The sequence below is a fragment of the Monodelphis domestica genome, chromosome 6 (genome assembly GCF_027887165.1).
Source record: "Monodelphis domestica isolate mMonDom1 chromosome 6, mMonDom1.pri, whole genome shotgun sequence".
NCBI lineage: Eukaryota > Metazoa > Chordata > Mammalia > Didelphimorphia > Didelphidae > Monodelphis > Monodelphis domestica.
The window spans coordinates 266,092,874-266,109,107 of record NC_077232.1 but is presented as its reverse complement, the minus strand read 5'-3'; the positions used below and the strand labels follow the sequence as shown (position 1 = coordinate 266,109,107).

At 36.6% G+C, this 16,234-nt stretch overlaps 1 protein-coding gene across 1 annotated transcript in view; it reads left to right on the top strand.

Annotated features, from left to right (window-relative positions):
- The window catches only part of PKD2 (polycystin 2, transient receptor potential cation channel), a 74,165-nt gene that overhangs the window by 47,735 nt on the left and 10,196 nt on the right, over positions 1–16,234 (top strand). Inside the window, exons 8-9 of the mRNA XM_001370411.5 lie at positions 3,656–3,837; positions 5,623–5,743. Of these exons, the coding sequence (XP_001370448.2) occupies positions 3,656–3,837; positions 5,623–5,743 (303 nt within the window). The remainder of the gene's footprint in view (positions 1–3,655; positions 3,838–5,622; positions 5,744–16,234) is intronic.

Below are 16,234 nucleotides of genomic sequence, written 5' to 3'. Positions count from 1 at the left end.
GCAGGATGGAAGAACCTCATGTATAGATGAAAATAGAGATGTCCTAGAGCCCTGTGACAAGAGGGAGCTCCCAGGCAAGGGCCAGCGCTGGCTGGGACCAGAACAGCCCCAAAGTCCTTTGAAGGAGAGAGATTTTGACTTGCCCACTATATTCAGGACAATGTGGGTCCTGCACATACTATTCAGTTATAGAATTTGGTCCAAATGAAGATCTTTCCTTGAGCAAATGAAGGAAAACTGAACACAATAATGAAAAGCATTGATTTGAAGGACACTCAGGGGGTAAACTCTGAAGAGGATAGTGATACTATAACAAATCATCTAGCAAAAGGAACTTCAGGAGTATATAGAAGAAATAAGATGATAATAGAATAGAAAAACTGGGGAAGGATGGATTGCCAGAAAAATTGACACTTAGATAGAGAAGAAAACCTGATACAAGATCAATGCCCTAAAAATTAAAATGGGTCTGCCAGAAAACAATATAGCAGAATAAGACATATCTAAATAAAACCAAAAGAATAGGGAGAAAGAGAAGAAAATACAAAAAAACAGAATAAAAAAAAGACATGGAAAATAGGTCAAGGAGAGATGATGATGATGATGATAATGATGATAATAACAATAATAACCATAACAATTAAAAGCATCTATATAGTGCTTTAATATTTGCAAAAGAATTATCAGATTATCTGATATGAGTAGAAAACAAAATATGAACATCTTATTTCAGTTAAATATAAATGAAAACTACCCAGCAATCTATGAATAAGTAGAGTGAAAAAATAGAATGCACTGGTCACCTCCAGAAAATCACTTTAAAATGAAAACTCATAGGAACATTATAACCAAAATCTAGAGCATCTCAGTCAAAGAAAAAAAAATACTAATAGCTAAGAGGGAGTTCAGATATCAGGTAATCACAATAAAGATTACACAAGATTAAGCAGCTGTCACTATGAAGGAATGGAGACCTTAGAGTATATTTTAAAAGACAGGATAAAGGTTTGCAACCAAATATTATTTATCTGGCAAAAATAAGTATAATTCTTGAGGGGAAGAGTAAGGGGGAAAGTGCCTTTAATAGGAAAGAAGATTTCTAAGAATTCTTGATAAAAGGGCCAGAATTGATCAGACATTTGGAAATGAAAATGTAGTTTTCAAAAGAAACATATGTACTTATATTTGTTTAATTAAAGGGAATGTTTGAGGATTAATTTCTTTATGTTAACATAAAATATAAGATGCAAATGCCTTTTTAAAACCCTAATATCTTTAAAGGCTATAGAGAAAAATTAAAATAGTCAAGGATCTTCAGATTTTTAAAAAACCTTTCCTTCTCTTAGTATCAATTATAAGATAGAAAAGCAGCAAGGGCTAGGCAATTAGGGTTAAGTGATACACAGCAAGGAAGTATCTGAATTCAGAGTTGAACCCAGAACATCCCAAGTCCAGGCTTTGTACTCTATCCACTGTGCTACCTTGCTGCCCTGGTTTTAATGGTCTTTGGAGGAGAAAAAGGAAAATGGGAATTGAAATCACTATTGCATAATAAAGGTACTTAAAATAAAAAGTAGATATTCATGGAGGAAGTTATGGGAGAAACAAGGCATCCTACAAATCTCACTTTTATGTGAGCCACATAAAGGAAGATTAAATATATACACATTTCATTATAGAAATAAATTCAAATGGAAGGGAAGGGACAAGAGGAGAGGTAGAGAAATGTCTACAAGGGAGGTCAGGATAGGTATAATGGAATAGTCATAGGCAAAATAAACTAGAATATTTTTTTGAAAAAAAGAATGTGAAGGGAGAATTAAAAGGAAAAGTAGAAAAAAATGAGATCAAGAGAAGATTAGAGAGAAGAGGTGCAAAAAAAATTACCTTTACTTTTAAGTCACATATGTCCAGCAAACCCCTTCTCTTCTGCCACAAATGAAAAGAAATGCTTCTCATTTGTAAAGGAGGAGGCAGGAAAGAGCTTAAAGAAATTACAGGAAGCTAAAATGGATGGAAATGCACAATTAACAGTAATAACTGGGAAGAAGAATGGGAACCCTCACCCAGAAAAGGGAAGAAGATAACAGGATGGATCAGGAAGTAGAATCTGACTCTTGTCATTTAGAAGAAATACAAAGATTCACATAGAAATAAAATGAAAGGCTGGTAGCCAAACTTTTTAAAAAGTGGGGTGGGTGGCAAGCAATCATGATTACAGATAAGGCTAAAGCTTTTGTAAGGAAATGGTTAGTGTTTTTCAGTTGTGTCTATGCAATTCTTGTAATTCTATTTTGAGTTTTCTTGGCAAACATACTAGAGTCATTTGCCATTTCTTTCTCCAACTCTTTTTATGGCTTTTAAAGGCAAACAGGGTTCGGGGACTTGCCCAACATCACCCAGCTACTAAATTTCTAAGGAGGTTCTTGGAGAAATAGCCTTGGAGTGGGAGTTGCCACACAGTAAAGTGGCAAGATCCTCATCTGAGAGACTAGGGAAAGGATTGTACAAGAAGTCTAAGGAGACAAGGGAATGTTTGGAATAGCTTCTGTGCCAAGCACCAAACATAGGCAAAAAAATAAAATCAGAGTCTTGAATATGAGATTTGCAATATATAATTACCCAATCCTTTTAAAAAATAAAAAGAAAGAAAAAAAGATATATGGTAAATATGCTGATTTGTAGTCATAAATCCTGAGTTCAAATTCTGACCCTCCTACTTATGACATTGTACAAGATACACAAGATATAGTCCCTCTTGACAAGGATATTATATTTGAATAGCAATCTACATCATATATTAGAGACGTATTAGCATGGGGAGTCACTAGGATGGTGAATTGAGAGCTGCCAATTGACAAGACCCTTGAGAATAATGATAATTGCTCAAACTAATATTTTATTATATTTATTATTTTATTATTAGTTTAATATTAATTAATTGATTGATTTAATAATAGTTGTTAATATATTATTCTATATTTATCCTAAAACAATAAGTTGGAGGAGTGGGATACATGGGTAGCAGCAGTATAAATGGAGAGATGGTTGGAGTGGAAATCCTGATAGAATGTGAACCATCAACTGAGGGTCTAGTATAGGGTCTGGGGCATCTAGACAGAGTGAGTCAGCTGAGTTTGTCCTTAGTTATTTGTTAGTCAAAGCAGCCCTACAAGGAGTTCCAAAGATAAGTGCATTAGTTCTCTCCACTCCTGGATGTGGAAGAGATAGGAAATCCTTTCTGGAGATCCAGCCTAGAGGTACTATTCCAGGTGGTGAGAGGAGGGGTAGGAGCAAAATGGATATAATGGTTTGGTCTGGGTCCTGGGGCTAGCTATATATAGCGAGTTCATCATATTTGTCTCTCACTAGTGGGGAGTGCTCAGCTCCAGGTTAGGGAGTTTTCTCTCTCTTTGTCCCCCAAATCCCTTAGCACTACTCTGAGTACATAGCAGTTACTCACTAAGCACTTAACTAGTTATTTGGGAGAGGGGGGACAAAGAAGGAGATTCCTTATAGTCTTATCCTAAAATTTGTGAAAAGAGGACTTCTTTGCTTGCAGTGAAGTTTACCAGAACTTGGTTATATTCAGTTTCATTCGTAGGAATTTAATGTTTTGTAGAACTGGCAGTTTGAATTCATGTTTCTCTTACAGCTTTTTAAATTCATCAACTTCAACAGAACCATGAGCCAGCTATCCACTACCATGTCTCGCTGTGCCAAGGACCTTGTTGGCTTTGCAATTATGTTTTTGATTATTTTTCTTGCATATGCTCAGTTGGCTTACCTTGTCTTTGGCACTCAGGTTGATGACTTCAGCACATTCCAAGAATGTATGTAAGTACAACTGCAATTTTCAGAAGGCCTTTGTGGTGATGATCTTTATGTCCTGGGGACTTGGTAAAAGAACTTTATGGACCATCCAAAGACCAATTGTTTTGGTCCTTCAGGACCAAATTTTTTTCTTAATTTAAGCAATCATGCAATTGACTTCTACAGAAATATTAGAATTATTTATTAGAAAGAAAATAAAAGCCTCCAAAATGTTGGCACTTTTATTTGTAATCTTTTTTACATAGGTCACTAACCTTTTTATATTTATTTTTAATCTATTCCATTATTTCTCAATGAAATTTAGTTTTTAATCCCATAAACCATCTCTACTAAAGTAGTCTTGACCCTTAGGACTTTTTAGCACCAAAATGTAAATGTTAGCCATTATAGCTAGTTTAGTTTCTGTTTTGGGGGAAATTTTAAACTGTTACCTTCTGTCTTAGAATACTTAGTATTGATTCTATGGCAGAAGAATGGTAAGGGCTAGGCAGCTGGAGTTAAGTGACTTGCCTGAAGTCACACAGCTAGGAAGTGTATGAGGCCTCTCATCACTGGGCCTGGCTCTCTTTCCACTATGCCACTAAGCTCCCCCCAAATTTCTGTTTGCATTGAAAAATGTGGCCTTTTTATTTTCTTTAATTTTCCTTTATTTTATTCCAGTAGCAAATTTACACATCATTTCCCATGGTTCCGTGATTCTTGTTCCCCCCACCCCAGAGTTGACAAGCAATTCCACTGGGTTATAATATATTATCACTCAAAACTTATTTCCATATTATTCATTTTTAATAATCTTTTAAAACCAAAACCCCAAATCATATACCCAAATAAACAAGTGATAAATCAGATATTTTCTTCTGCATTCCTACTCCAACAGTCCTTTCTCTGGAGGTGGATAGTATTCTTTTTCATAAATCCCTCAGAATTGTACTGGATTGTCTGTTATTGTTCTGTAATAGTTAGTAGCAAAGTCTTTCACATTTGAACATCCCACAATGTTTCAGATACTATGTATAATGTTCTCCTAGTTCTGCTTATTTTACTCGCATCACTTCATGTAGCTTACCTTTTAATTTCAAATAATTCTATTAATAAAACTGTATGTGACCCTTATTTTTCAAAAGAGCACTGGGACAGTAGTTTGAGTCTTGGACTTTCCCACATAAGCTCCCTTCCCTCTCACTCTCTTCCCCGACAACAAAGGAAGCATCTGTGGAAACATCATAATCTGGAGAGAAGATATACTCATAGAGTAGTTAGAAAATGGAAGAATAGGGAAGTCCCTTGCCCATAATGGGTGCCATACCATGAATGCACTGACCACACTGAACAAAATATTCAATTCCACTGCCTCACTTGAGATGCCACTTGATATTAGATGTTTGAGTGCTTAAAATTATGGTGTGGTATTCTTTAATAAAATTTTTCTAAGTGTATTTTTAAGCACACTTTCAATTGGAATCCACCCTGATTTTTGAAATTATTAGAAATATTTCATCAAAAGTACCCACTGAATTCTTAGGACATGTTCCTTTTTTAATCTGCCTTATGGCTAATATATGCAGTTTCCTCCTTCATTATCCAATGGTAAAGTTTATTTAAGGCATGAAAATTTATCAGAAATCTGGTGGTATAAATAGTGAAGTTCCTCTAAAGTGAATTTTTGAAGCAGACAAAATATGTAGTACTTCCTTGTCTGGTAGTTGTGTCTCTGATAAGGTCTCAAACTATGAAATCATATATAAGAAATGCTAAATTAACTGCTAGACATGTGTTTTGTTTTTTTAGTTTCACTCAATTCCGCATCATTTTGGGAGATTTTAACTTCACTGAACTTGAGGAAGCCAACCGAGTTTTGGGACCCATTTATTTCACTACTTTTGTGTTCTTTATGCTCTTCATTCTTTTGGTATGTACATTCTTTTGGTATGGTTTATGATGAAGTGGTTTATGATTTGATTTCCCTTCCAATCCTTACCATTTCTTTCACCTCATTCTTCGTTTTCTAAAATACATTTAGCCTTTTAATACCAATAGTCCTGAAGAAGATTCCAAAAATACTGTAGCATTGGTGAAATGTATAAAGGGATAAAAGTTTGGAGGACTGGTTTTGAGTGTGTGCAAATATATCATATACCTGCCCTCTCTTGGTGTTTGCTCTTCCAGGGTTTTCAGAGGACAAGTTGTTACCAATAAACCATCCATTATTTCATATGTGGCATTTGAACATTCTCCAGAGTTCACTCTAGAAAACAAGACTAATATATTGATTAGTTTTGCTGAAATGCTTTTTTACATATCAGTCTTTTCTGACATATCAGCGATATATAAATGGGAAGTTCATTTTCTCAATTCTTTTCTGGAACCAAGATTGTTAGGATTTATTCTACTGAAAATTTAAAATTTTCTTACTCATTTGCTGGGAATAGACCTTCCAGGTCATCTAATCCATCTCTCTTCAATTTGGAGTTAAGAAAACTAAAACCCAAACAGTTTAAGTGATTTGCTAATGTCACACTAAGAATAAATGGCCAAGTCAGCCTGGCATTCTTCTTCTCTAACCTGTCTTTAAAGTCAAACATGTTAGTGACTGTGAGGATTTAATAACAGGCTCCTAAGAGTCACAAGGGTGTAGATTTAAAGCTAGAAGGGAACTCAGGGGTCATTTAGGCCAGCTTCTTATTTGGTAAATGGGGAAACTGAGTCCAAAGGAGGTTGATATTTACTTAGCTATACAGGTAATAAATTATAAATAAAGGATTAAAATCTAGGTCCTCTAACTCCAAATCTAATATTTTCTTCTGATTTATATTGCTCTTATTTTCCTTAGGATAATTCTCGGGGACAGTTGTTAATTAGTTTTATCTAGTATAACTGAATAGCATTTGAGATCAAATATCAAATAATGTACATCCTTTTTTATATTCCACTTTAGGATCTTGTGTATGGATATAGCATATATTAAGCAACTTCTTCCTATCATAGGCAAAAAAAATGTTGGAAAGGGAGTAGTAAAAGGAATGATGTGATAAATAGAAAGCTGGAGTTGGAGTCAGAAAATTGGGTTCAATTTCTGCCTTCAATCCTTTATCAAGTACACCATACACTGTGGAATAGGGGGGAAAAAAGCAGAAACATAAAAACCATTCCTGCTCCCAAGGACTTTATATGCTAATCAGAGAGAGAAAATGTACATATTTATCTGCATATTGGATCCACACAAAGTAGAATGAAGGCTTAAGTGCCTGGGGAGAACAGGAAGGTGTTCTGCAGAAGATGGCAGTTGAATGGACTCTTGTTTTTTTTTTTTTTTTTTAATATATTTTATTTGATCATTTCCAAGCATTATTCGTTAAAGACATAGATCATTTTCTTTTCCTCCCCCCCACCCCCCATAGCCGACGCGTAAGTCCACTGGGCATTAGATGTTTTCTTGATTTGAACCCATTGCTTTGTTGATAGTATTTGCATTAGAGTGTTCATTTAAAGTCTATCCTCTGTCATGTCCCCTCAACCTCTGTATTCAGGCAGTTGCTTTTTCTCGGTGTTTCCACTCCCATAGTTTATCCTTTGCTTATGAATGGTGTTTTTTTTCTCCTGGATCCCTGCAAGTTGTTCAGGGACATTACACCGCCCCTAATGGAGAAGTCCATTACGTTCGATTATACCACAGTGTATTAGTCTCTGTGTACAATGTTCTCCTGGTTCTGCTCCTCTCGCTCTGCATCACTTCCTGGAGGTTGTTCCAGTCTCCATGGAACTTCTCCACTTTATTATTCCTTTGAGCACAATAGTATTCCATCACCAACATATACCACAGTTTGTTCAGCCATTCCCCAATTGATGGGCATCCCCTCGTTTTCCAGTTTTGGGCCACCACAAAGAGCGCAGCTATGAATATTTTTGTACAAGTCTTTGTGTCCATTATTTCTTTGGGGTACAGACCCAGCAGTGCTATGGCTGGGTCAAAGGGTAGATATTCTTTTGTCGCCCTTTGGGCATAGTTCCAAATTGCCCTCCAAAATGGTTGGATCAGTTCACAACTCCACCAGCAATGAATTAATGTCCCTACTTTGCCACATCCCCTCCAGCATTCATTACTTTCCTTTGCTGTTATGTTAGCCAATCTGCTAGGTGTGAGGTGATACCTCAGAGTTGTTTTGATTTGCATCTCTCTGATTATAAGAGATGTAGAACACTTCTTCATGTGCTTGTTAATAGTTTTGATTTCTTTATCTGAGAACTGCCTATCCATTTCCCTTGCCCATTTATCAATTGGAGAATGGCTTGATTTTTTGTACAATTGATTTAGCTCATTATAAATATGAGTAATTAAACCTTTGTCAGAGGTTTCTATGAAGATTTTTTCCCAATTTGTTGTTTCCCTTCTGATTTTAGTTATATTGGTTTTGTTTGTACAAAAGCTTTTTAGTTTGATGTAGTCAAAATTATTTATTTTACATTTTGTGATTCTTTCTATATCTTGCTTGGTTTTAAAGCCTTTCCCCTCCCAAAGGTCTGACATGTATACTATTCTGTGTTTACCCAATTTACTTATGGTTTCCTTCTTTATGTTTAAGTCACTCACCCATTTTGAATTTATCTTGGTGTAGGGTGTGAGGTGTTGATCTATTCCTAGTCTCTCCCACACTGTCTTCCAATTTTCCCAGCAGTTTTTATCGAATAGTGGATTTTTGTCCCAAAAGCTGGGATCTTTGGGTTTATCGTATACTGTCTTGCTGAGGTCGTTTTCCCCCAGTCTATTCCACTGATCTTCCTTTCTGTTTCTTAGCCAGTACCAAATTGTTTTGATGACTGCTGCTTTGTAATATAGTTTTAGGTCAGGGACTGCAAGGCCCCCATCATATGTGTTTTTTTTCATTAATTCCCTGGATATCCTTGATCTTTTGTTCTTCCAAATGAACTTTGTTATGGTTTTTTCTAAATCAGTGAAGAAGTATTTTGGTAGTTCAATGGGTATGGCACTAAATAGATAAATAAGTTTGGGTAGGATGGTCATTTTTATTATATTGGCTCGTCCTATCCATGAGCAGTTAATGTTTTTCCAATTGTTCAAGTCTAGTTTTAGTTGTGTGGCGAGTGTTTTGTAGTTGTGTTCATATAGTTCCTGTGTTTGTCTTGGGAGATAGATTCCTAGGTATTTTATTTTGTCTAAGGTGATTTTGAATGGGATTTCTCTTTCTAGTTCTTGCTGCTGAGCTGTGTTGGAGATATATAGAAAAGCTGATGATTTATGTGGGTTTATTTTGTATCCTGCAACTTTGCTAAAGTTGTTGATTATTTCAATTAGCTTTTTGGTTGAATCTCTAGGATTCTTTAAGTAGACCATCATGTCATCCGCAAAGAGTGATAACTTGGTCTCCTCCTTGCCTATTCTGATACCTTCAATTTCTTTATCTTCTCTAATTGCTACTGCTAGTGTTTCTAGTACAATGTCAAATAGTAGAGGTGATAATGGGCATCCTTGTTTCACTCCTGATCTTATTGGGAATGCATCTAGTTTATCCCCATTGCAGATGATATTAGCTGTTGGTTTTAGATATATACTGTTTATTATTTTTAGGAATGACCCTTCTATTCCTATGCTTTCTAGTGTTTTTAATAGGAATGGGTGTTGTATTTTATCAAAGGCTTTTTCTGCATCTATTGAGATAATCATGTGGTTCTTGCTAGTTTGCTTGTTGATGTGGTCAATTATGTGGATGGTTTTCCTAATGTTGAACCAGCCCTGCATCCCTGGTATGAATCCTACTTGATCATGGTGAATGATCTTTCTGATCACTTGCTGGAGTCTTTTTGCTAGTATCCTATTTAAAATTTTTGCATCTATATTCATTAGGGAGATTGGTCTATAGTTTTCTTTCTCTGTTTTTGACCTGCCTGGTTTTGGAATCAGTACCATGTTTGTGTCGTAAAAGGAGTTTGGTAGAACTCCCTCTTTGCTTATTATGTCAAATAGTTTGTATAGTATTGGGGTCAACTGTTCTCTGAATGTTTGATAGAATTCACAGGTGAATCCATCAGGCCCTGGGGATTTTTTCTTAGGAAGTTCTTTGATGGCTTGATGGATTTCAATTTCTGATATGGGATTATTTAAGAATTCTATTTCCTCTTCTGTTAGTCTAGGCAGTTTGTATTTTTGTATATATTCATCCATTTCTCCTAAATTGGTGTATTTATTGCCATATAATTGGGCAAAGTAATTTCTAATGATTGCCTTAATTTCCTCCTCATTGGAGGTGCTGTCCCCCTTTTCATCTTTAATGCTGTGAATTTGCTTTTCTTCCTTCCTTTTTTTAATTAGATTGACCAGTACTTTGTCTATTTTGTTTGTTTTTTCAAAGTACCAGCTTCTTGTCTTATTTATTAAATCAATAGTTCTATCACTTTCGATTTTATTAATTTCTCCCTTAATTTTTAGGATTTCTAATTTGGTTTTCTGCTGGGGGTTTTTAATTTGATCGCTTTCGAGTTTTTTCAATTGCATTTCCAATTGATTGATCTCTGCTCTCCCTTGTTTGTTAATATGAGCTTTCAGGGATATGAATTTGCCTCTGATTACCGCTTTGGCTGCATCCCAAAAGGTTTGAAAGGATGTTTCGCCATTGTCATTTTCCTTGATGAAATTATTGATTGTTTCTATGATTTCTTCTTTAGCTAAACGGTTTTGGAGTATCATATTGTTTAATTTCCAATTGGTTTTAGATTTGGTTTTCCATGTACCATTACTAATCATTATTTTTATTGCCTTGTGATCTGAGAAGGCTGCATTCATTATTTCTGCTTTTTTGCATTTGTGTGCTATGTTTCTGTGACCTAATGTATGGTCAATTTTTGTGAATGTGCCATGTGGTGCTGAGAAGAAGGTGTATTCCTTTTTATCCCTATTTATTTTTCTCCATATGTCTATTAATTCTAATTTTTCTAAAATTTCATTCACTTCTTTTACCTCTTTCTTATTTATTTTTTGATTTGATTTATCTAAATTTGATAATGGTTGGTTTAAGTCTCCCACTAGTATGGTTTTATTGTCTATTTCTTCCTTCAATTCTCCTAGTTTCTCCATTAGAAATTTGGGTGCTATATTATTTGGTGCATACATGTTGATTAATGATATTTCCTCATTGTCTAGAGTCCCTTTTAACAAAATATAATTACCTTCCCTATCCCTTTTGATCAGGTCTATTTTTGCATTGGCTTTATCAGATATCATGATTACCACTCCTGCCTTCTTTCTATCAGTTGAGGCCCAGAAGGTCTTACTCCATCCTTTAATTCTGACCTTGTGGGTGTCAACCCGCCTCATGTGTGTTTCTTGAAGACAACATATGGTAGGGTTTTGGATTCTAATCCATTCTGCTATTCGTCTACGCTTTATGGGTGAGTTCATCCCATTCACGTTCAAAGTTATGATTGTCATTTGTGGACTCCCTGGCATTTTGATTGCCTTCCCTAATTCTAACCTTTTCTTCTTCGGCTCTACCTTTTAGTCCAGTGATTTACTTTGAATCAGTCCCCCTTGTCCCCTCCCTTGATGTTTCCCTTTTTAGTCCCTCCCTTTTTGTTCCCTCCCCTTCCCCCCTCTCTTTCCCTCCCTTTTTGTTCTCCCTCTCCCCCTCCCCCCCTTGGTTTTCCCTTCTCCTTACCCTTGTTGGGTAAGATAGAATTCAAGATCCCAATGGATCTGGATGTTTTTCCCTCTCAGAGTTGATTTCCCTGAGATTGAGGTTTAAGTAAACCCCCCCCCTCTCTTCCTCTCCTTCTTATAGGAGTTTTCTTCCCCTCCCCTTCCCCTATGAATCTTTGTGTGAGAACCATTATTCTATTTGGTCTTTCTTTACCCCCTATTTATACATTACATTTTCCCCACATATTAGTATACATAGGTTGATATAAATGTAGTCCTTATAGAAGAGAGTTTGAGTAAAAGAAGATAACATTTTTCCCCTTTCCTTAATATTTACCTTTTCAGGTATTCCTTGCTCTTTGATTTTCGGTATCAAACTTTCCACAGAGCTCTGGTCTTTTCTTTGCAAAAAGTTGGAAGTCTTCTATTTTGTTGAATGCCCATACTTTCCCTTGGAAGTATATAGTCAGTTTTGCTGGGTAGCTGATTCTTGGTTGGAGACCCAGCTCTCTGGCCTTTCTGAAGATCATGTTCCATGCCTTACGATCATTCAGAGTAGAACTTGCAAGGTCTTGGGTGACCCTGATTGGCATTCCTTTATATCTAAATTGTCTTTTTCTGGCTTCCTGTAGGATTTTTTCTTTTGTTTGATAGCTTTGGAATTTGGCAATTACATTCCTGGGAGTTGTCTTTTGGGGGTTTAGTGTAGAAGGTGTTCTGTGAGCTCTGTCAGTGGATGTATTGCCCCCTTGTTCTAGAATCTCTGGGCAATTTTCTTTGATTATATCTTGTATCACCATGTCCAGTTTGGTGTTTATTTCTGGCTTATCTGGGAGTCCAATTATTCTTAAATTATCCCTTCTCCCCCTATTTTCCAGATCTATCACCTTGTCGGTGAGATATTTTATGTTCTCTTCTAATTTCTTGGTATTTTGGCTTTGCTTTATTGATTCTTGCTCTTTTACACGATCATTGTCTTCCAGCTGCCTGATTCTGGCCTTTAAAGCCTGGTTTTCTTTTACAGTTTGGTCAAACTGGTTTTGTAGATGCGTGAATTTCTTTTGCATTATTTCCAACTTTTCCTCCCAGAAGGCTTCCATCTTTTTGGTCATTTCTGATTCAAATTCTTCATAGGTTTGTGGAGAGTTTCCATTTCCTTTGGAAGGTTTTGGAGCATTTTCTTTTATATTATCTTCTGTCTGCTCTGTATTTTGTATTTTGGCTCCATAGAATGTGTCCAAAGTCGCCCCTTTTTTCTTATTTTTCTTGGTATTTTGGGGCTTCTGTGCTTCTGTGGAGTTTGCCATTTCTGAATGTGGAGGATTAGTTTTTCTTGTCTCTTTCTGGTGTTCAGGGGCTTTAGTCCTGGGCAGATAGTTCTATGAGCTTTCCCTGGGTTAAACTGAATATGCCTCACTGGAACTGGAATGGAAGGGTCGGACCACGAGGCCACACTCTCCCCCTGGCTCGATTTCCGGAAGTTGCCTTCAGAATCGCTGGCCGTGAGGCTGTTTCGTCGGCCTGCGGGGGGATGGGCTGCCGCTTCCCCAAGCTCCGAGAGCACAGACTTTCACTGAGACTTGGATAGCAGGATCCAGCCCGTGAGGCTGTCTTGCCCGCCCTGAGGGTTGCTGTTGTTTTGACCAGCTCTCTGCAGCGGAGGCCCCAGGCAGTAACTTTCCCCCGGACCAACGGGCTCTCTGCAGCGGAAGCCCCAGGCAGTAACTTTCACCCGGACTGGGACTTGGGTAGAAGACCCTGAGGGTTGTTGTTCCTCAGACCCTGCTCTCTGAGCCCGGCGCGGCTGCCGCTTCCGGGAGCCTTGGACTCTGCGCTCCTACCCCTGAGGTCCGAGTGATCTCGGGTTCTGGCTTTTAAGGGGAGCCGTACCTTTTGAACCGGGTCCAGGTCCAGGAGGAGGGTTCCCAGGGTCTGTGCTGTTGATCGTTTTGAATTTCGGCGCCTTAGGAGCTTCTAGTTTGAGATCGGTCGGGAAGGGTTTTCCGGAGATCTGAACTTCAGCTTTCTCTAAGCCACCATCTTAACCGGAAGTCCTGAATGGACTCTTGTAAGAAATGACAGATGTCAAGAAGAGGATGGAGATCAGTATAGACATGGAGGACAGTCAGTGAGGAGGCAAAGATGTGGGAGAAACAAATAAGTCTGTTAAAATTGCTGAGCAATTTTTTTAACCCAACTCTATATTTTTGTTAGACTGATGATAAGAGAATTAAATGAACCCATAATTTGGAATCTTAAATCTTAAGATTTAAGTCTTTAGTCTTTAGTCTTTAGTCCTTAAGTCTTAAGATTTAAATCTTTAAGATTAAAAAATCTTAAATTTTTTATCTTTACAGTATCTGATTAAAAAAAAGAAGAAAAATATCTCCCTGTTCTTAAGAAAAAGTTGCCATAAGGGGAGAGCATAGGCTAATGCAGGTCCTTCTTTCAGAAAGTATATACTAGGTATTGATTTTCTTATGTTGTCATAGAAATGAGATGAGGAAAAGGGATGGCCATTCACTAGTTATGCCCCACTTTCTTTATCTGGCCAAGACAGTGGTCAGAAGCCCAAGTGAAGGCAACCTCGAATCTCTCTCAATCTTAGGTTTCTAACAGTCATGGAAATGGACTAAAAGTTGGGAGGAGGGAAATAGGGTGAGTACTTCCTTCTATGCAGTGCCCTCAGGCTCTCTTTGTTCTCTTACTCTAACTCTTTTCCATCTTTGATATTACCCTGTGAAAATAACCATAAAGGTCCCTACTGGGAGCCTTAATTAACTTGAAGATTTAATTAACAGCTGTTACTTTAGCAGGGGTTTTTAAGGGCAAGAACAAGGCTCAGATGGGAGAAATCCAAAAGTCCAGAAGATGCTAACCCCACCTAGACTATAGCATTAGTCTAAGAAGCAACAGTCCCAGATTTGCTATTTACTTTTTTGGTATGACTGGGGCCAGTTAACCCCTTATAACTCAGTTTCTTGAACTATATGATAGAAAGAAGGACTGTACCTTTGGGGCAGGGAATTCCCAAAATTGGAAATTCCTCCACTACTTCAAATTGGTTCCATTCAAATTCCTTCCCCTGTCTATTTTAGAGGTCAGAGACATATACCACTTAACAATTCTAAAATATCCTACAGAGAATATTTTAAATAAATAAAAATAAATGTTTTTTAAATCCCCAAACATGGTACTTATTCAGGTAAGCAAATAAAATCACACAGAACCACTATGAAGAGAGCTGCTGGCTTTTTTTCTCCTTCTTTTCCTGAACTTAGTGATATATTCACTAGAAAAAGAGATTAATTTCTTAAACATTTGAGAATGAAATTAGTTCAAAAGATCTTCCTTTTAGTTTTAGGGCAAATATACAAATAGTTGTCTTACAATATTTTCTGTGATTGGACTAGAAAGAAGATAGATCTGATAAACTTTAATGACTTGATCCTTGGGTGACATTCATTGAATAGTCAGAAATTGAGACATATACCACCAAACAATTGTGACTATCCCACAGAAACTGTTTTTTGAATAAATGTAGAATTGTAGCTATAAGTCTGTAAGCCCTCACAGTAGTCTAATAACACCCTGGCTTTTCTGGCAGTGTGGGCTTAGAGTTATTAGATCTGAACAATGTTATAGAAAATGTTTAGATAACCTGCTAAGGAGAACAGCCTGCCAAGAAGCCCAGTTATTTGGAAATCAACATATTCCTTCCATTGCATAAGTAAAGAAGACAACTCTTTCTCAGCCTTGCAGCTTGCAAAGGAAAAGCCAAAGTTTTAGTCAGAGTTCTGCCCTCGTCTTTCACTTATCTAACAAAGATGTGCTTGTAGTCAAGATAGATCATGAAAGACAAGCCAACAAGTTGCTAAAATTAATGGAAAAACTCATAAAGCCATCTCCACAACTTCTTAGTCTGAACTCCCTAGAATGCTAAGAAGTTACACATCTTGCCCAGGGACACATAGCCAGTTTGAGTCAGAAGTGGGATATGAGCCCAGGTCTTCCTGACTCTGAACTCCTGCCAGGTTCGAGCTGAATGACTCACAAGCAAATTACCATATGTCTTTTAGCCTGTTTCCTTATACGTAAATATATTAATAATATCACTTAAAGTCATTGTGAAGAAACTATTAAATATTTAAATATGATATAATGTGAGCTATCATTACTATTATTAATCTGAAAAATATGACTTTTTTCCTAATTTATTTATAATTAAATCAGTGAAAAAAGTCAGTGTTTAAAAAAAAAAGCATACATACTTCCAACATGAAAGGAACATTGAAAATCCTGACTGTTAACAAAAGCTAATATTGTTTCAATCAAATTCAGCTTTAATAGTTTTAATATACCCTGCATAGTCTAGATGTTAAAGTGTTCTAGCATCCCTATTCATTACTAAGAGAACAGCTTTAAGTAACAGGTAAGATATATTTGAGATTACCTTTGGCAATTTAATAATAAAATGTAAAGGTATTTTGTAAGTTGAAAGCACTGTAACAATAATCTGAAGAAACACGAAATTCTGTATATACACTTTAAAATATTTGTTCAGAAATTCTTGTTATTAAGCTTTATCTAAAAGAGAGACATGCTGTGGAGAATTGGTCTTGGAATCCAGAAGTCCTTGATTTCATTTGCCCCTCTTACAGGAGAGTTACTGAGTAATGTCCCTGACCATAATACGAAATTAGAATGAGGGTTTTTTTTTTGAGGGGGAAGATAAAGAAGTTCAGTTTTGTC